The sequence below is a fragment of the Trachypithecus francoisi genome, unplaced genomic scaffold (assembly GCF_009764315.1).
Source record: "Trachypithecus francoisi isolate TF-2019V2 unplaced genomic scaffold, Tfra_2.0 Lachesis_group5, whole genome shotgun sequence".
Taxonomy (NCBI): Eukaryota; Metazoa; Chordata; class Mammalia; order Primates; family Cercopithecidae; genus Trachypithecus; species Trachypithecus francoisi.
In genome coordinates, this window is record NW_022681470.1 from 110,680,930 (window position 1) to 110,703,672 (window position 22,743).

Consider the following 22,743-nt stretch of genomic DNA (forward strand, 5'->3'; position numbering starts at 1 on the left):
ATTAAAGAGGCTAAGGAACAAAAAATTCTTATCTGGTAAACATTCTATTTTATGAAGTTATTAAAAGTATAACAACCTAAATTATAAATAAAAAAGAAATTCTCATTATTCCTTTTACTTACGTATGTAAACATCAAAATAAAACAATTCAAATAAATAAACATGTTTAAAAATAAGATTCCTAAGGTACTTAAAGTTGCTTTCACTTTTCTCTAGAAAAGAGTAAGAAAATGCAAGGGATTTTAAAAAATTTCTTTACTCAAACTACATTTCAGAGCTGACCTTGTTCCCTCCTTATTAAGCAAAATAAATTTTGACTTTCTCCTCCATGTATACAAACTTTGATAAGTCTTTAGGGATATCTTCATGTATTCTATAGATTCTATGTATCTATATCTCTATTCTATACGCCTCCATTACATTGTTATTTTGATAAATGGCTCCCTAATGTAGAGCACTTAGCCTATATTTCTTTTTTTTTTTTTGAGACAGGTTCTTGCTCTGTTGCCTCTTGCTCTGTTGCCCAGGCTGGATAGAGGGCAGTGGTGTAATCTCAGCTCACTGCAACCTCTGCTTCCAGGGCATAAGTGATCCTCCCACAGGCAAGCGCCACCACGCTTGGCTAATTTTTAAAAAAATTTTTTGTAGAGACCAGGTCTATACTGCTCAGGCTGGTCTTGAAATCCTGGGATCAAGTGATCCTCTTTACTCTGGCTCCCAGAATGCTGGAATTAAAGGCATGAGCCACTGTGCCTGGCCATAGCACATTTCTATGAACATTATAGCCTGCTTTTAACTTAAAAAACAAATTTGGTGCTGCTTTAATGCAAATGTAGAATTTCTGAAAATTGGATACAATTTCCCAAATTAAAACCAATCCCTTGTAATACTACTACTTAAGCTCATATATTAAATTCAAACTATCTAGTGTTTCCCTGTCCCCACACCCCCACCCCAGCCTTGCAAGCATTCTAGTGTCAGTGGCAGTTTCCTCCTATTTAATGCCTCTGCCTTTTACCCTAGAATTTCTTTGGTCCTAAATCTTTGGCTATTGTTCTATAAATCATTCCCTCTCTTTTTATTCATTATCTTCAATTTCTTATCTAGCAGATTTCTTCTGAATGCTCAAAATTTTCTCATAAAAATACAAGACCCTCCTTCCTTTGAGCCCATATTCTCTGCTCTAACCAATGCTTCTCTCCTTCACATCACAGTCACACATTTTATAAGTAACCTTATATAATGTGTAATAAATAGTAGTCTATTTATTCATTCCATTCACTTCTTATCCCCTACGGTCTGGCTTCTACTCCACTATTACACAGAAATTACTATGAATAGCTCACACTGCCAAATTCAATGTACACTTTTCTGTCCTCATTTTGAGTCTTGGCAGCATTTAGCAATGTTCTTTTGTGAAATGCATCCTTCTGGCTTTACATTCCAGTACGCCTCCTACTACTCTGGCTGTTCAATAAATTTCATGGGCTTCTTTCTAAGCTTGCTCTCTAAGTTTTCTCCTGTTCTCATTTTATTTGGATGTCTAAAATCTCTCACATATGTTTCTGGGTAGACTGTTCTCTTTAAATAGGTTCCTCTTCCTGTAGTGCCTTTTTCTACTTTCATCCAGCCACCCAAGGAAGGGAACTAGGAGTCATTTCAGTCTCTGCCCTCTCATTCATTCCCCACATCCAAATATATATTGTGTCCTATAGTTTCTACCTCTTAAGTCTCTCTCCAATTTATTCCTTGCTCTGCAATAGCACTGCCATTGTGTTCATGCATGCTTCATCATTCTCATTAATCATGCTGATGCTTCCTCTAACAGGTCTCCTTGCTTCTGTCACAGCCTACTACAATTTACCCTCTGCCTTACTGCCAGACTGATCTTTCTAAAAGGCACTTTTGTCATTTCCCTGCTTTAGGTCCTGCAAAAGGTCCCTGCAGATTCAGGATAAAAGCTCATATTTCTCGGCAGAGCACAGAAGGACCTTGATTTTCTGGATATTCTCCAGCCTTATCTCCTGCCACTCCCCTACAGGCAGGCATCTTATCATCCAACCATATGGAGCTGTTTCTAGTTCTCTAAATACACACTTCATCACAGGATAACATCATGAGAGAAAGTCAAAGAATGGAAGACAGAAAGCTGTGATATCAAATCACTACTAAAAACACTATTTACTCTTCTCCTACTTCCGTGGTTAATTTTCTTTCCTTCCTTCAGTTCCCACACCATATGGTTGATGCTGTATTATTCGAAAGGGAAAGAGAATACATTAGGGTTGACTGATAAATAAGCTTTCAAAATAGGTATTGAAAGTGAACTGTGAGATAATAACCAATGAAACACAAACTATGTGAAATCCAGATATTATAAATTCTGCCATTTTTGAAAATAGTAGAAACACTAAAAATTAAGATTGGATTAGGGCACCGCTTTCAGAAATCATCTTCTTTTTCCTGGAAACGCATTTTTATATGTCAAAATAAAAATGAAATTAAGGTAAATAATGGTGGGGAAAAAAAGTGAATTTTTCTGTGGGAAAGACAACGATGAGGGGCTACTGCTTTTTGTATTGCTTTTAAAATACTGGCTGGGAGGTTCTGATATCTCCTTTTAAAAAAGTATAAAAGGGGGCATATGCAGAGACTATTAGGAAATAGCTATAATAATGAAGCTTAAAATTTTTTTAAATTTATTAAACTAACAGTGATTTATTAAACTAACTTAGTGATTTGATCAATTTCTAATACTCAAATACTTATAAGGCAACATTCTCCATACGTGAAAGAGAAAACAAAAATTACCATTAAGTATTACTTACATTCCAAATCGCAATGTTCCAGAAACATACGTTTGCCAGTGTGCACAATAGAACATAAATGTCCCAGCAAAACAACAAAAAAACATCCAATCAGGGTTTGTCCCCAGCTGCACTGCAATACAAGTTCCAAGAACCACAAAAACTGCAGAAGAAAGATCACAATGAAAACCAAATAATATGAATAGCAAACAAGTGAGCTGGAAATGATTTTAGATGAGACAAAAACATATGTTGTAAACGCACTATCTTCTCTCAGTAATCTATTGTAACAGAAAAGTAGGATATAATCTGTTACATAATCTCTTACCCCATAATTTCGATCTTTCTTTTTCTTTTTTTTTTTTAACCAAATCACTTAGTGGAGGCAAAGTTCTTGAAGGCAACTAAAATAACTTCAGCATTTCTTCGGGCACTTTCATGACTGAGACACACCAGTACTAACGATCAGCAAAACATTACAAGGCAGACAGCCAAAAAGAAAGAAAAACAAAGGGGCTATATAATCCCCAGATGGACCTACTTACTTGCTTCAGATTGATAACTGTCTTTTTTTTTTTAAACAGATATTGTTATGGGTGACATACATAGAAAAAGACTTCCTGTAAAACTCTAGAACTCAAACTACAACGCAAAAATGACTGCAATTTAAAATAAATAATAGGAAGCCTGCCATCCTGCAGTCAGCTGGTTGTTACCTTTCAAGACAGCCAACTACCATTTATTCAACAGAAGTTCTGAGTATTTCTTGATTTGATTCTTAAAAAATTGTATGAGCTTAGTTGCTTCTCCTCCTCTACTAAATAAGCTGCTGTTGGGATACAATGAAGCAATGATTTTGACATGCACCTATACCTGCAAATCTGGATTCAGGAGTTAAAACTATAAGGGGTTTTTGTTTGTTTCTTTTAAAATATTTTAAGTGCCATGCCAAACAAGAAAATAATTGAGGAACTAAATAAAATAAAAATAAAAGAGGGGAGGGATGAGTTCCTGTCAGAAAGACTAGTTGAAAAACTGTCATTTAGTTTCTAAGTGTCTTTTTCCCCTCTAAAAACATAATAAACTATTATTTTAAAAACTTGCAAAACAGTGCAAATAAAGAGATATCACTTATAATCCAAATAGAGTAACTCAGTTATTGCTAGCACTTTAGTATTTCTTTTAAAAATTGTATATGAGGTGTAATACATGCCATACATATAAATGATTACTATAGTTAAGCAAATTAACCTATCCATCATGTCCCATAGTTATCTTTTTTCTCCTGTGGTAAAAGCACCTAAAATGTACTCTCTTAGCAAATTTCCAGTACACAATGCAATATTAATGATACTCCTAATTTGTCATAGTCTTTAAGCTTCTCATGACATAGTTATAATCCAAGTCTATTAACGTAATTCTGAATGTCTGTATAACATTCACCTAAATATACGAAGACCACAAATTACCTAACTAGTCTCCCATCACCGTACTCTCATTTAGTTCATAATAGTTTTGATGATGACAATTATGCCCCAAGCTTTTAAAAACAAAAGATGCCAAAACAATATTTGGGACTAAAAATAACACGCAGAAATTAACTTAATTTCTAAATTTCCTAACACTACCAATAACGAACAAATATTAACTAGGTTCATAGTCTTTTGAGAAATACTAAAATTTAATACAAAATTACTTATTTTCATGACTAAACATATATTCTAACACTGTTTATTGCATTGGTTTAATCATTGTTAATAATCAACAACATTAAAAAAATCAACAATACCTGTTGATAGTGAATCACAACCATGATCAAAAAGTTCTCCCAGAGGAGAACTACTATTGGTTCTTCTTGCCTGTTTCCCATCAATAGCATCCAAAGACTGGTAAATGAAAAGGCCACAGGCACAAGCAATATATGCCCACAGAGGTGCCTGTGAAACAAGAAAGGCAAGAATATTCAGACACACAGTTACCATGTTTGACTAATATATTTTTACCTGCAGATTGGAAAGCTAGTTGGAAGCTATGGGAGAGAAGATCCAAGTGCTACATAATGAAGAACTCACTGAAACAATCAGAATTGTAAAAGAATTAAATTTCCTGCATTTAGAGGTATTCAAGCAGATGCTAGATAACAACTTACCAGGGAGATTACAGAAATCCCATAAGAGATTGGACTAGGTGTCTTCCATAAGATTCTCCTCAATGTTTAGATTAGAAGGGTCAATTACTGAATTTTTTCCAAAATCGTACTCTTCAAAATGTTTGCAGGTATTACATGAAAAATGCCATGCTAAGCTCATATGGGAAACACACTGGGTTAAACACTAAACAATGTTAAATGGATTTCTTTACTATAGGACTTCCTCCAGTCCTTAATATTGCTAATACATCCTGTGAATATTCAAGAGGGGGACATAATGTGCTGCCATTTTCCAAATTTGAGTTTGTAACATTTTTAAACATATCTCTTCAATGGGCCATAAAATAACACTAGTGCATGATATCCAGTGCATAGACTGCTCAGAATACTATTTTTCAAATCCACAGTCACATTTTCAAGGAATGGCTTCTTTTTTCCCAAACAGAAACTGAACTGCTGGTATTGAATTAATTAATTAATTAATTAGAGACGGAGTCTTGTTCTGTCACCCAGGCTGGAGTGTAGTGGTGCAGTCTTGGCTTATTACAATCTCCGCCTACTGGGTTCAAGAGATTCTCCTGCCTCACCCTCCCTAGTAGCTGGATTATAGGCATGTGTCACGAGGCCTGGCTAATTTTTTATTTCATTATTTTTTTTAGTAGAGACAGGGTTTTGCCATGTTGGCCAGGCTGATCTCGAACTCCTGACCTCAAGTGATCCACCTGCCTCAGCCTCCCAAAGTTTTGGGATTACAGGCGTGAGCCACTGCACCAGGCCTGGTATTGAATTTAAATGTTGTATATTCAAAAAGAAGAGGTCCTATTTGTCTTATCCTTAAGAATGTAGAAGAGTATATGGTATCACTTTTCATTACTTTCCCCTTCCCAGGTTATAAAATATTTTTTATAATCACAAGGTATTTTACTGTATATTGGTTATCAAGTTACACTGTGAATATTAAACAGAGATGCAAATAACATTCAGTATATTCTGTACTGCAAAGGAGTTTCTGATAGAGATATATTTAGATCTCTCCGACAGAGACCAGTTTTTAAAACGTAAGAATCTTTTCACAAACCTTTTTTTTCTGTTAAGACACTGAGATTATCCAAAGGACCTAGTACATACCTCCACTAAGCCAGCATTATAAACCCCGAAAGCAATAAATGTGGTTATGGAACCATACTTTACATGCAAGCACACTGAACTAAGTAATTAATCCTGTATGACTAAGAACTCTGTCTTCCGGACTTTGGGTCTACTGCTTCTTGCTCCTAAAGGAATCCAGTAATTCTCTAGAGCTGCACTACCTTGTACAGCAACCATCAGTCATCTGTGACTATTTGAAATTAATTAATATTAAAGAAAATTAAAAATTCAGTTCCTCAGTTATACTAGGTACATTCTGAATGCTCAATAGCCATACGTGGCTATGGCTACTATACTGGACCTCAGACATAGAACATGCCCATCATCAGAAAATTCTGCTGAATACCTCTGCTTTAGGGGACAAGAAATCTAGGGGCTTGTTGGGATCCAAGCTTAAGATTTTAATGGGGCAAAGTGTTGCTCAGGAACAAAGATAACTAGTATATACACAATCCTAGGAAATAGTAAAATAACAATCACAGACATAAAAAGTTTTCCTGACTTTGGATTTTCCTTTCTTCCTGTGAATCTGTACAATGATACACTAATATTTATATACTTCTTCCTTGCTCACATTATTTTATACTTCTCAGAAGTATTTTAAGAAGAAAGCCTTCTAATTCAGGAATAAATATGATCCCAGTTGCCATAAGACCCTGGGGGAGATATTGAATGAATGAAGGAACTCAGGCATCAGTCAGAACTCATTATGCCCTGATAAGTGTATGGGAAAGAACTGACATAAACAAATAATCTTACCACAATGTAGCAATTAACCAACTTATAAAATCTTGCAGAGATGTTATGTAAGTCAACTCAGGTAAAAAATTCCAATAAACATACGGTTTTACTAAACTTTTGAAACAGAAATGAAGATTTTACACACACACAAATATATGCACATGCTAGTACAAGAGTAATGTTTTTTTTGTTCTGGGAGGATACATCAAAAAACCCATTAAATGTTACCCCACTTTCAGCACTGGACAGATCATCTAAACTACGTTTGTCCAAGCTGTGGCACGTGGGCTGCACGCAGCCAAGGACAGCTTTGAATGCAGCCCAACATAAATTTGTAAAGTTTCTTAAAACACTGTAAGATTTTTTTTTTTTTCCCGCTCATCAGCTATTGTTAGTGTTTTATGTGTGGCCCAAGATAATTCTTCTTTCAGTGTGGTTCAGGGAAGCCAAAAGATTAGACACCCTTGATTTAAACAGAAGACCAACAAAGTAACATTGAACTTACACTGCACTATAGACCAAATGAACCTAACAGACATTTACAGAACATTTCATTCCATAGCTGCAGAATACACATTCTTCTCATCAGCACATGAAACATTCTCCAGGACAAACCATGTTCGAGGCTACAAAACAAGTCTCAACAAATTTTTAAATATTTGTGTTCGGGTCATTTCAAGTGTCTTTTGAGACTACAACGGAATAAAACTAGAAATCAAAAACAAGAGGAACTTTGCAAACTGTACAAATACATGAAAATTAACCAACATGCTCCTGAATGACCAATCAATCTATGAAGAAATTAAGAAGTAAAACATTTTTTGAAAAAAATAAAAACAGAAGCACAAAATACCAAAACCTACGAGACACAGCAAAAGAAGTACTAAGAGGAAAGAATAAAGCAAAATAAATGCCCACATCAAAAAAGTAGAAAGATTTCAATTAAACAACATAATAATGCACCTCAAAGAACCAGAAAAGCAAGAAATCAAATCCAAAATTAGAAGATCAGAGCGAAATGAAATAGAATATATATACATACACATATGTGTATATGTGTGTATATATGTACATGAATATCTGGTCAGGTGTGGTGGCTCACGCCTGTAATCCCAGCACTTTGGGAGGCAGAGGCGGGCAGATCACCTGAGGTAGGGAGTTCGAGACTAGCATGACTAACATGATGAAACCTCGTCTCTACTAAAAATACAAAATTAGCTGGGTGTGGTAGCGCATGCCTGTAATTCCAGCTACTGGGGAGGCTGAGGCAGGAGAATCTCCTCCCGGGTGAGGAGGAGGCTGCAGTGCCATTGCACTCCAGCCTGGGCAACAAGAGTGAAACTCTGTCTCAAAAAAAAAAAAAACCCCAAAAAAGGTGAATATATATGTCATGTATATGTATATATACATATATGAGACACATGACATGTGTCTCATATATATTGTGTGTATATATACACACACCCAAATGATAAACAAAATGAAAAGTTGGTTTTTCGAAAAGAAATAAAATTGACCAACTACTAGCTATGATTAACCAAGAAAAAGAGAGAGAAAACCCAAATAAATAAAATTAGAGACAAAAAAGAGGCATTACAACTGATACCACAGAAATATAAAACATCATTAGAGGTTGTCATGAACAACTATATGCCAAGAAACTGGAAAACCTAGACGAAGGAGATACACTTTTAGACACGTAGATTGAATAAATATTAAAATGTTTTCCAACAAAGAAAAACTCAGGACCAAATGCCTTTACTGCTGAATTCTACCAAACTTTTAAAGAACTACACCAATTCTTCTGAAACTATTCCAAAATATTGGAGAGAAAATTCTTCCTAATTCATTCTATGAAACCAGCATTATCCTGATATCAAAAGTAAATAAGGATGCAATAAAAGAAAAAAACTACAAGCCAGTATTACTGATAAACACAGATACAAAAATCCTCAAGAAACTACTAGCAAACCAAATCCAACGGCACATTAAAAAGATTATTCACCTTGATGAAGTGGGATTTAACTCAGGGATGTAAGGATGGTACAACATATGCAAATCAATAAATGTGACACATCACATCAACAGAACAAAGAACTCAATAGGCTCAGAAAAAGCATTTGATAAAACTCAACATCTCTTCAAGATAAAACATCACCACAAACTATGCATACAAGAAACATACCTCAACACAACAAGGACCATATATGACATGCCAATAGCTAACATCATACTGAATGGGGAAATGGTCAAAGCTTTTCCTCTAAGAACTAGAACCAGACAAGGATGCCCACTTTCCACAATCAACATAGTACTGGAAGTCCCAGCCAGAGTAATTAAACAAGAGAAAGAAACAAAGGGCATTCACATTAGAAAAGAGGAAGTCAAAACTGTCCCTCTTTGCAGATGACATGACCTTATATATGTGAAAACTTAAAGACTGCATCAAAAAACGCATAGAATTGTTAAATTCAGTAAATATGGAAGATACAACATCAACATACAAAAGCAGTAGCATTTCCATACACCAATAACAAACTAGCTGGAAAAAAATCAAGAGGGCAACTCCATTAACAACAGCTCAATACAATACAATACAATACAACACAACACAATACTTGGGAATAAATTTAACCAAGGAGTTAAAAGATATCTACAATGAAAACTACTAAGCACTAATGAAAGAAACTGAAGAGGACACACGCAAAATGAAAAGACATCCCATGTCCATTAATTAATATTGTCAAAATGGCCATACTACCCAAAGCAATCTATAGATTAAACGCTAATCCCTATCAAAATACCAATGACATTCTTCACAGAAACAGAAAAAAAAATTCTAAAATGTGTATGGAATCACAAAAACCCCAGAATAACCAAAACAATCTAGAGCAAAAAGAACAAAGCTGGAGGCATCACACTACTTGACTTCAAAATATAATAAAAAGCTATAGTAATCACAACAGCATGGTATTGGTATAAAAAGACATACAGACCCAGAGAAATGAGAACCCAGAAATAAATCTACGTATTTACAGCCAACTGATTTTTGACAAAGATGCCAGGAACACATAGTGGGGAGAGGATAAATAAATGGTGCTGGGAAAATTGAATATGCACATGCAGAAATATGAAACTAGACTCCTATCTCTCACTATATTCAAAAATCAACTCAAATGGATTAAAGACATAAATGTAAGACCTAGTAGTATAAAACTACTAGAAAAAACACAGGGGAAATGCTTCAGTACATCGGTCTAGGCAAAGATTTTATGGCTAAGATCTCAAAAGCACAGGCAAGAAAAATTCAAGTAGACACAGCAGGGTGCAGTGGCTCACACCTGTAATTCTAGCACTCTGGGAAGCGGAGGCAGGTGGATCATCTGAGGTCAGGCATTCAAGACTAGCCTGACCAACCCCATCTCTATTAAAAATACAAAATTATCCAGGTGTGGCGGTGTATGCCTGTAATCCCAGCTACTTGGGAGGTTGAGGCAGGAGAACCACTTGAACCTGGCAGGCGGAGGTTGCAGTGAGCTGAGATCATTGCACTCCAGCCTGGGCAACAAGTGTGAAACTGTCTCAAAAACAAAACCAAAACCAAAACCTAAAGCAGACAAACGAGACCATAACAAACTAAAAAGCTTCTCCATATCAATCAATAGAGTGAAGAGTGAACCTGTGGAATGGGAGTACGTATGTGCAAATTATACATCTGGCAAGGGATATTACCTTGAATATACAAAGAACTCAACAGCAAAAAAGCTAATCATCCAATCAAAAAACGAGCACATGATCTGAACAAATATTTCTCAAAAAAGACATAAAAATGCCAACAAATATATGAAAAAATACTCAACATCATTAATAATCAGGGAAATCCAAATCAAATCTTCGATGAGGTATTACTTACCTTAGTTACAAAGGTTATTATAAAAAAATAAAATTAACAGATGCTGGTGAGGATGCAGAGAAAAGGGAGCTCTTTCTTATACACTGATGGCAAGAATGTAAATTAATATAGCCACTATGGAAAACAGTACGGAGATTTCTCAAGAAACTAAGATTTACCATACGATCCGCAATCCTACTACTGGATATTGATCCAAAGGAAGGGTAATCAGGATATCAAAGAGATAGCTGCACCCCCATGTTTATTACAGCACTATTTACAATAACCAAGATATAGAATCAACTTAAACATCTATTAACAAAGGAATGAATAAGGAATGTGGTAAATATACATAATGGAATACTATTCAGCCATAAAGAAAAATGAAATCCTGTTATTCCCAGCAACACAGATGAGCCTGGAAGACATCATATTAAGTGAAATAAATCAAGCACAGAAAGATAAATACTGCAAGTTCTTATACGCAGGAGCGAAAAAAAAAAAAAAGCTCACAGAAGTACAGGGAAGAATTGTGGTTACAAGAGGCTGGGACGGGTAAGGAGGAGGGGAGGAGAGGATAGGGACAGGTTGTTTAACAGATGCAAAGTTACAGCTATGTAGGAGGAATAAGTTCTAGTGCTCTACAGCAATACAGGCTGAATATAGCTAACAATAATGTACTGCATATTTTCAAAAAGCGAGAAGAGAGGATCTGGAATATTAACACAAATAAATAAATGTTTGAGGTGACAGATATAATTACCCTGATTTGATCATTATACACTGTATATGTGTTTTAAAATATAACACAGTATCTCATATATAATTATTATGTGTCAACTAAAAGGAAAAAAATACTCCTAAGATTTTGGCGGGCATATATATGGGCAGGTACAATATGAGTTTTATTACTATTTCAAACATACAAAAAGCTTTAAAAATATGATGAACACCCTTGAGAAACCTCTCAGCTTAAAAAGCATAATTGAAGCAGCATGAACAGCTCTCTCCAATCCATCATGCAATCTCCCCCTAAAAGTACCCACTAACCTGAATTTAGTCTTGATTATTCCCATGTTTGCCTTTAGACTTGATTACATATATACGCAATCCTAAACAATAAAGGCTTATTTTGCATATTTTAAACAATTTCTAAATGGTGTACTGTGTGTTCTGCATGTTGCTTTTTCTATTCAATAAAATTTAGGGTGTGATTTGTCACACAAAAACACTGTTAAACTTTATTACATTTGAGGAGAGGGCTTAGGGTGAGGCATAGGAAGGAAAGGCACATAGGGAAGATTTTACTTTCTGTTTTGTGCCACTCTTTGAATTTTTCTAACTATGTAATTATTTTCCCCTTCACTTTTCAATGTCAACATAAGTTAACTGGACAGTGAAATTATAGGCAATGTGCCATTTTAATTTTTTTTTCACTTTTCTATGCCAAAAAAAATCTAACAAGTTATTTTTTAGTGAGGTGAATCAAAAGCATTAAAACTAGCAATATAAAAACAAAAACAAATGAGCATTTAAACAACTCACGATATTTCAAAAAGTTATATTGAAACTTGACAGAACTCTTTTTGGTAATGGCATTTCTGGTTTTTAAGGTATAATACAGGTTAACACCAACTTCCTTTATCTGTCTTTTGTGATGAGGACTAAACCATTGATTTTTACCTTGCCCAAATTTGTATCTAAGGGGTCTGGGGAGTCATACCCTACAAATCATATATTCTCATCAGATGGGTTTTATTTAACCCTATATATCTTGATTTACTTTCCAACCTGACTCTGGAATAACATTACAAGATAAGGAAGAAAATCAAAATATTTTACCCCAAAACATGTTTCTTGGTCATATTTTGATATGGCCCTGAAAAGCTGTTCTTTATAGGGGGAAATTTGCATCTGTAAAGAACCTCTATTAAAAAAGCTAGATCTTTTTCTTCCAGACCGTCCCAATCCTGAAGAGATTAAGATCTGAAAGGGAAACGTTTGTCATCTATTGTCTCTAAGGACAGTCACTATAAGACTTCAAAAGAACTTTGGTCTCCACAATCTTTATCTTAACCTGAATATTCCCTTTCTATCAATCCCAGATCTTCAGACAAACTCAGCCAGAAAATGTTTAAATTCAACTACAGCCTGAAAGCCCTTCCACTCTGAGTTGTCCCGCCTTTCTGGACCAAACCAATGTATTTGATTGATGTCTCACACCTCTCTAAAATGTATAATACCAAGCTGGCCGGGTGCGGTGGCACACACCTGTAATTCCAGCATTCGGGGAGGCCAAGGTGGGTGGATTACAAGAACAAAAGATTGAGATCATTCTGGCCAACATGGTGAAAACCTGCCTCTGCTAAAAATACAAAAATTAGCTGGGTGTGGCAGCACACGCCTGTAGTCCTGTATTCGGGAGGCTGAGGCAGGAGAATCGCTTGAACCAGGGAGGTGGAGGTTGCAGCGAACTGAGATTGAGCCACTGCACTCCAGCCTGGCGACAGAGCGAGACTCTGTCTCAAAAAAAAAAAAAACCAAAAAAAAAAAAAAAAAACCCAAGCTGTGTTCCAACTACCTTGGGCACGTTCTCAGGACCTCCTGAGGGCTGTGTCACAGGCCATGGTCACTCATATTTCAGAATAAATCTCTTCAAATATTTTACAGAGTCCGACTCTTTTTGTGGATGGTGGCAAGGTGAACACAAGTATATATGTACCAAGTTACAAGAGAAATTCCAAATTAACTTACGACACTAAAACTAAAGCTACTAGCTAATGAAGTTTAAATACTGAGTAATGAACAGATCAAGGGGAAATTTTGGCTCTCCATATAAAAAGAGAGAAGTCTGTATTTCTACCTTAAGAATGTGAAAAATAAAGACTAACTTATTTTCTTATCTACTAGGAAGATTGCTTTTTCTAAGAAAAGAAACAAACTGAGCTTAAACTATTATAATAATGACCTTCCTTTCTACCAGAAAGATTGGTGTCTGAAACTCTAATACATTAAAAAAAATTAGTAACATAAAAAGTAAATGGAAGTTTGTAATACTATACAAGTAGACATGAAACTTAATGATCATCCACTGGCATAAGGCCCAAAAGAATCAGAGATATAACGAAAGAGAATTTCCCTGGGTGATAAAATTTATGAAATTCTCTGACTTCAACATGATGATTAAGAAAAATAGAAAAGAAATAAGGACTTAGATGAATTTGTGACTGGACATATTATGTATTATTAGAGGAAATCACGAATGGGAAGGTGACTGTGGAAGAACAGATTATATACCTAATCTTTCTGATCAATGAAACAACCACCATCTACTATTTTGAACATTATATGCTAGTTACTCTGAATGTATGATCGTTATACCACAAAATAAGATTTAAAGAAGGTGACTTAGAGAATTTACATATCTTACTGAAGATCACAGAGATAATAACAGCTTGTCACAGAAAACAACCAAGACCTATTTCAATGCATTCTGCTTTGAGCCTAATAAGGATAGCTACCTTGTAGCTGAAGATGCATCCAGGTATCTCCACTGTAGGACATTACCTTCCTTTGCAGAGAAACAAACAGCAGCTCAGTTATACCCCCCCTTGATTCCTCCTAGCAGCAATTGTGAACCATTACAACTAGTGAAAAGAATAGCTTCCATTCTGGAAGTCTCCCTAAAGATTTAACTAATTCCTGGGTTAGTCATATATTCCAAATCACTTAAGAACAGAGGCCAAGAAAAAGTATTATAGGGGAACACATTACCTGATATACTCTGGGGTGTTCAATAAATGACTATCAGTGGCTGAACTATCCTTGAACCTGCTCTCACTCCTTGATCCCCCATCCTAGAACTAGTTTAGTACTGGAGGTCTTCCATTGGAATCAACCCACCTCCCTGTTGTTCTACTGTATCTCTAATGATTTGTGTGATTTGGACCAAACTCTTCTGGCAGTGGCAGTCAAATTCTCAGATAAGCCTCAAGTGAAACAATTTAAAGGATATGTGATAAAGAATCCAAGGACACATTTAAATAATGCACTGGTTTTGTATTGGTTGCTCACTGTAATCCCAGCACTTTGGGAGGCCAAGGTTGGCGGATCACCTGAAGTCAGGAGTTCCAGACCAGCCTGACCAGCAAGGTGAAACCCTGTCTCTACTACAAATAAAAAAATTAGCTAGGCGTGGTGGTGTGGGCCTGTGATCCCGGTTACTTGGGAGGTTGAGGCGGGAGAATTGCTTAAACCCCCGAGGAGGAAACTGCAGTGAGCCAACACAGCGCCACTGCACTCCAGCCTGGGTGACAGACGGAGACCCTGTCTCAACAACAACAACAACAACAACAAAAAAAAAGATGAGAAAGACGAGGAGAAACCAGACTTTACATCTATAAAATCTGTATGGACTGCATTTGTAAAAGAGGAACTAAGGGTGATGGGAAACGAAAACCTGGAAAATGACAGAACTCACATGTTCTGTGGGTAACTGTGACCCTCAATGGCCGTTCACTTTAATGACTTTTAATTTAACCTATGGCAACAGACAAATTGATGAAAACAGAAAAGAATAGAGGGTTGAATGGTGGTAATTTTATCTCAAAGGACAAATAATCTAGAAGATTACTTAAAAAAATTACTTCAAGCTTAAAACAAGGTAAGGAACATTGTAGCCATTATCGTCTCATTTAGCTCAGTCACTCTGACATGTTTAGTTAGAATTACCTTCTATTGTCTTGAATTACCAGAAACTGATCAGTCTAACTAATACAGGCAGAACAAATGCTTATAATTCTCTCATCTACCTAACTGGCTTAGTTCATGTTTTGGTAAGGACATTTTAAAACCAAAGAAATAAATATCAATTATCTACTCTGAGAAAGAGTTCTAGTTTTGGTTTCAAGTAATGAGTACAGAGGGTAATAGAGGGTAATAGTGGAAGAGAGGCTTGGATCTGAGAAGGCCTGTGTGAGTCTTTGTAAGCAATAGCATGTATCCTTTCTTAATGGTAGCCAGAGCAAGATATGGAATAGGAAATACATTATATTGACTTTTTCTTACACTTCCTTTGTCACAATTGTTAGAATAATAAGCCATATACATGAAGTCCATCAGGCATACATGTTTAAAGGGAGAGAGAAAGGTAATTTAAAACTTCTCACGAGAATGGAAAAAAAACCTTTTGATAAGGCTAGTTTACAGTCATGCCACACTAAATACCAGAGACTTTTCTCAGTTTTTTTTTTTTTTTTTTTGCTAAGACTTTATTCTACCATTTAAAAGAATGAAAAACTTTTTTGTAAAAAATTGAGATTTAGTGACTTTAAAGGGAACATTTTACATATTAATCCCTGCTAACATTAATTTAAATACTAGGATCACAGTCTACCCTTTGCTTCTGGTTTCTAATAAGCAAGTGTGTAGGTTGTACTTATAAGCTTTATCACAGTGTGTGTGATATTTTAAAACAATCGACAGATAGCTGTCAGATTACTTTATCTTTGGTTAAAATGACCCCAAGATCCCAATTACAATGTTTTTGGTATACAGCAAATATTGAGATCTGTTAAGAAACTCTTACCTGCTCTGTAGCTGTAGGGCAGTAGAAGACTAATAAAATAGTTGTACAGATGTTTATCGACAGTCCAATGATGGTGATGAGATTTGGGGCAATCCAGGAGGGAACTCTTCTAACGAGCCATTCCCAATACCCTTGCATTAAGGGCTCAAGCAGGGACCGTCCAGCACTTTGATATCTGTGTTCTTCTAGCCGCTTTAGTTGGTGCCTTGACAATGGTGGTGTTGGTAACTGAAACAATTTACTTAATACACATCCTGTAGTACTCATATGCCCGAAGCCCACTGGGGACTCCGGGTGAGAATCTCCACATCTTTTCCTTGTTGATCGATGCCCACTCATGGATCTTGTTTTTTTTTTTTAATATTTAAAGACAGTAATTTACTTCTTTTGTAGGATTTTGTGGCTGGTGCTTACCTAAAAAAAAAATAAATAAATAAAAAATACACTTGTCAGCCACTATTTACATCTTATGCCAATATTAACAAATAAGGAAACAAAAAAATCAAATTGTCAATAAAGTAGTAAGTATCAAACAGGACCAGAAAAGTAGGGACCTGATTTTGGTTCTAGTTCTTATTGAAAGTGTATAACCTCAACTTTAAGCAAAAAACAGAAAGAGCCTTTAATAGTAGTACACTTACTATTACCCGATAGCTTGTCTGACTTTGAAGCTCATATTCTTTTTCGATCTCACACAGTTTTCAGTTGTATAATGCAACAAATGTTAGAAATCATCCTGTCATTACACATATATGGAAACTGAGGTCTCAAGGCTAGCAAATCAGTATTAGTATCAGAGGAATGACTTGAATGAGTCTTAAAACTAGATTTTTATTTAATGGTAATAACTAACATTTGTCGGGCATGCCCTTCATATTACAAAACTTAAGCACTTTTCATATACTAACTCCTTTAATCCTCATAACCACCCTAGAAGGCAAGGACTATTAATTGTCCCCATTTTTACAGAAAAATAAACTAAGGCTCAGTGAGGCTAATTAACTTGTCCAAATCACACAGCTGGTAAGTAGTAGTCAAACAAACACAGGGTTTCTGTTTAAACTAAACCAAAACATAAAACTTCTTATCAGTAAAAACGAATATAGATGGTATTCTCGGTGGAGATAAACAATGAAAAAAATTAACTTTAAGACAGTATATATGTATTAGCAGAGTGTCCTGATGAACTGAGGAAGTACAAGGAAAAAAAGTAAAAGTGGGTCAAATGATGACTGCTGATAAAGGACCTTGAGTTTAATCCCTGAAGTATTTGTATTTCATTTAGAAAAGATTAGAGATAACAATTATAAGTAATCAAGTAGCATGAGGAAATACAAGAGTATTTTCAAGATGAATCAGAATGGAGAAAATAGTGAGAACAATTAAAAATTAGTAACTACAGTGATCTCAATGGTTTGAAGTGGTGAGGGCCTATATAGGATGGTAAAAATGAAAATATGAAAGACAGTCAAATCTGTAAGTAATTTCTATTTAGATGGAAGATTCAGCAGAAAGTACTTAAGAATTAGATATGAGAGGTGAGGAAACAAGAAAAAAAGAGTCAACTGCTAGAGATTACTGGTACTGTTGTCAAAAGGGCAAGCTGGAAAAGAAAATCAGTTTGTTATTTTTTGACTTTTAGGGTGCAGGGGGTGAAAGGGAACTAGGGATGAGGGTAGGAAGGGAATATATATATATATACATGTGACTTTTAAGTAGAGATGTTTTAGACAAAATCGAAAAACTGGAGTTTTGGTAAGAGTGAAAAGTTCAGGTCATCAACTTAAAAGCTAGTCTGGTTAAAAACTAGGAAGTAGAAAAGTTCTCAAAGGGATTAAGCATGGAAAGAAAAAAATGAATAAAGAACCTTGTGAGAAACTTACCATAGTTAGGAGAAGGAGGAACAGAGACCATAAGATTATTTAAAAAAGAAAGAAAGAATCTTAATAGTACAAAAAGATTAGTGGCATAGGTATACTTTGATCTTCTGGTTGGAAACTATCCACAAAGCAAGATCAAAGTCCCAGAAATGGTATGGATTTAGGACATCTCAACAATGGATCTACTATCAAAACATGCTCAGTTGTCCCTTTTAACTATTTTTGCTGGTTTATTCTGCCTTTGCAGGGTGGTCCTGAGAGCGGCAGGTTCCCCCGTCTGGGGTGGAGGGGAGGCAGCACATAGTCCCTGGAATGCAGTGAAGCCAGGCCAAGGCCCAGAGGCAGCTGTGGTAGACTGGAGCATGGTGCTCCTGCTGCCCAGGATGGAAGGCACTGAACTGAGACCGGGCCATGGCTAGGGGACTATGAACCCAGGCCACATGTGCATTCTGAGAAGTGGGCCACAGGGTCACATGCCACAAAACATGTAATGTAGGCACTCAGCTCATGAGTAACCACATAGACAAGTAGGTACTGGCCAGGGGGACACTCACCCCATAGCCTAGTATGGACATGTGAACACAATATTGGTGTCACATACAGACCAGAACTTTTTTCCTATATCCCCATAAATATCAAATTCCAAAATTTCAATGTTACTAATGACCTAAGGTGAATGACCTCTGTCAGTCACGTATCTCAATATTTGGTTTAGAAAATAGTCATTATAGTCAAGTTAATGCCTTAAATAAATTTTCAAAAATCTCAAGAGACTCATCAGTGTCACAATTTAACCAACTGAGGTGCCCTGAAATAAAAATATTTAATATTTCGCCGGGCAGGGTGGCTCACGTCTGTAATCCCAGCACTTTGGGAGGCTGAGGCAGGCGGATCACCTGAGGTCAGGAGTTCAAGACCAGCCTGGCCAACATGGTGAAACCCCGTCTCTACTAAAAATACAAAAATTAGCCGGGTGTGGTGGCAGGCACCTGTAATCCCAGCTACTCAGAAGGCTGAGGCAAGAGAATTGCTTGACCCCGGGAGGTGGAGGTTGCAGTGAGCCGTGATCGCACTACTGCATTCCAGCCTGAGTGACAAAGTGAGACTTGTCTTAAAACAAACAAACAAACAAAAAAACCCAAAAAATTAATATTTCAAATCAAGGAGAAAAATCAAAGCTAATTCCTTACATTTTGAGGAATTCTTTCATACAAGTGTATCACAAAGTTACTGATTAAAACTGTTTTAAAGTAATGTTTATATAATATTAAATAACTGGTGACAAGATTACTTTAGAACAAATGAAAGATCAATAACCACCAATACACTTAGCTTCATAGTAGCCAAATTTTCTATAGTCAAGCAATGATATATTTTCATATTTGGTAAACGATAGCTCTTATGGAATTCCACTTGAAATGGGAATTAAAAATTTAGTCAATTCCATTTGTATTTTACTGTTGCAGTATTCTATTCTCTTACTGTAAAAAAGAAAAAGAAAAAAAAAAGATGAGTGCTAGCCTGCTTTTGGCATTGAATTAGCTATAAGCAACCGATCCTAATGGTTTTAAGTTTGAGCATTTGGCAGGACTAGTTGATAAACGGATACTTTCCCTCTCAGTTGTTCCCCTCTGCGACCTAGATGGTTTTTTAACCTTCTATTTCTCTTTTACAAAAATCTACATTTTGACAAACCTTTCCAGATCTAGCCACTGTATAAATTTATACATGAAAAGAGGCAATGAGTTTTTGAAGGTTTTCTTTGCCAACATTGCAGCAACAATGTTTCTGTGAAGCTATTAACAACAACACTGCAAATATAAATTCAGATACATGTAGTCTCTGACCTACAGATGGCTACTTTACTTTCAACACATCATCAGATACAGAGTTTGCAGTCACTACCACAGGTTCATCTCCACTCTTCCTTCTGTCATATCTGAGATCCAGGGTCTTTGACCATGAAAACCATTACAGAAAAAAACAGGAACTTCTGAATTTTAGCAAATTAAAGGCAAGCATATCTCAATGGAGCTGCATAGGGTAGGTAGGTGGCTACAATAGGAAGATCAGGACAATGTGGCGAGAAAGGAAAAACGGATGTGGGATGGGAATACACGAAAGAAGGAGAATATTAAAAAATTATTCTATGTTGGGAACGGTGGTGGCTCATTGCCTGTAATCCCGGCACTCCGGAAGGTTGAGGCAGGTGGATCACCTGAGCTCAGGAGTTTAAGACCAGCCTGGGAAACATGGCAAAACCACATCTATACAAAAAAATTAGCTTGGCATGCTGGCCTGTACCTGCAGTCCCAGCTACTTGGGAGACTGAGTTGGAAGGATTGCTTGACCCCTGGGGGTTGAGGCTGCAGTGAGCCATGATCATGCCATTGTACTGCAACCTGGGCAACAGAGCAAAATCATGTCTCAAAAACAAACAAAAAAACCCAAAAGTTTTTCTAGCCAGCTGTAATTTTTATATGGAGTCAGGCCTATGACCAAAAGGATGAGCAGAAAATGTCCTTTTCTTACCACAGTATAAGTAACAAAAAGAAAAAAAAAAAAGTGGCCGGGCACGGTGGCTCAAGCCTGTAATCCCAGCACTTTGGGAGGCCGAGATGGGCGGATCACGAGGTCAGGAGATCGAGACCATCCTGGCTAATACGGTGAAACCCCGTCTCTACTAAAAAATACAAAAAACTAGCCGGGCGAGGTGGCGGGCGCCTGTAGTCCCAGCTACTCGGGAGGCTGAGGCAGGAGAATGGCGTAAACCTGGGGGGCGGAGCTTGCAGTGAGCTGAGATCCGGCCACTGCACTCCAGCCTGGGCGACACAGCGAGACTCCGTCTCAAAAAAAAAAAAAAAAAAAGAAAAAAAAAAAGTAAGAAATTAAAATTATTGCTGGCTAGCTCAGAAACCTAGCCACCAGTCTTAATAGTTTTTATAAGAAAATAGATTACAAGTTTCCAATGCACTCAGCCAACATATAAATGCAGTGAATGAGGCTGACATGATCCCATCTCCTATGTCCAGTGGGAAAATAAATAAAAACTAGTAAACAAGCAAATAAAAAAATTACACACTGTGACAGGCACAATGAGGAAAACAAAGTGCCAAGCTAGAAAATAGCTGGGGGTACACATTTTAAATAGGGTGAAGTCTTCAAGTAGCTTTTATACCAAGCTCAGAGGAAAACAAGGAGCCAGACATTTTAGGAGAGCAGGAGGAAGAATAATCCAAGAAAATGGAACACATCCTGAGACAGTAAAGAGTTTGTCTGGCTCAGGTACAAGAGAGATCACCACGGATGGACAGGAGTAAACCAGATGGAAGAATGGGATAAAATGAAGTTTGGAGAATTAATGCAGAGTTGTGATTTTTACTTGGATGTAATGGAAAGCAAATGACGTGCTTATAAAGAAAACTATAACTTTAGAATACAGCCAAAATTATTTGTTCACTGAGGGTATGTTTTCATATATCATAAGAGCAAAAGTGAGTATTTTAAACTGTATAAAATTCCCATCAGCTGTAATGCTGTAAGTCAGTTCATAATAACACTGTCACAGTCCTATAGCTATTGTAGCCTTTGCACTTGTAATCAGTAATCCCCCTCCTCTGTTAAAATCTGGCTCCAGTGCTCTGCTCCCTTTAAAGCACTCATCACACTTTGAACTATTTTTGTTTGATTTTTTTTTTTTTTTTTTTTTGGTCTTTCTCCCACACTGTTTTGTATACTCCACAAGTGCATGGGCCAAAGCCTGTCTTGTTAACATTCTTTTCCCGCAAGCTCATACCATACTTAGCACTAAGTAGATAATCAATACTTATTTTAATCTAATTTAATTTAATTTTTTTGAGACAGGATCTCGCTCTGTAGCACAGGCTGGAGGCAGTACCGCGATCTTGGCTTACTGCAACCTCCTCTTCCTGGGTTCAAGCAATTCTTGTGTTTCAGCCACAGAGTAGCTAGGATTACGGGCGTGTGCCACCACACCCTACTAGTAGGTAACCAGTACTTACTGAACAATTAACAAATATTACTTGTCTAGTATTTAATAAACACTTAGTTGTTCCAGACTCTGAGGAAACAAAAAGACTGAAATATACCATTCCATACATTTAAGAAGCTCAAAAGGGGGAGGGTGGGGTTTCATAAACGGCTAAGTTATGAATGCTATCAACAAACTGTTTTGTAAGTCCAGAGGAGAACTAGGAAAACACATATGGTCTGACAAAGAACTTTCTTTGTGCAAGCTAAATATTTATGCGGAAAATCCAAAAAAGGTAGAAAAGTATAATCAGAGATATTTAATTAATACCTTTACTAAAAAAGTTTATCATGCACAATGGCTGCATTTATATCAGCTGAGGATAATGGCATACTGGCTACATTATTCCTGTGTGGACTTTAGCATGGGGAACGGCTGACAAGTACCACATTGAAAAAAAAACAAAAAACAAAACTCTAACTTCTGAGCAGTGCATAAGGTAAGCTTACACAATATACAACCTGTTGTGTGAAATTCCAGAATGTCC

General features: G+C 36.5%; 1 protein-coding gene across 10 annotated transcripts in view; it reads right to left on the reverse strand.

Annotated features, from left to right (window-relative positions):
• The window catches only part of CEPT1 (choline/ethanolamine phosphotransferase 1), a 46,053-nt gene that overhangs the window by 20,743 nt on the left and 2,567 nt on the right, over positions 1 to 22,743 (reverse strand). For 9 of the 10 annotated variants that reach the window (XR_004434420.1, XM_033200268.1, XM_033200272.1 and 6 more), the window contains exons 2-4: positions 16,326 to 16,739; positions 4,597 to 4,744; positions 2,829 to 2,970 (exon numbers count right to left, since the gene is read on the reverse strand). Coding sequence is in view for 9 of the 10 variants with exons in the window: in XM_033200268.1 (XP_033056159.1) it covers positions 2,829 to 2,970; positions 4,597 to 4,744; positions 16,326 to 16,664 (629 nt within the window). In the remaining variant the exon portion in view is untranslated. Of the gene's footprint in view, positions 1 to 2,828; positions 2,971 to 4,596; positions 4,745 to 16,325; positions 16,740 to 16,966; positions 17,648 to 22,743 lie in introns of those variants that run through there. The other variant, XM_033200269.1, reaches the window with a different exon arrangement.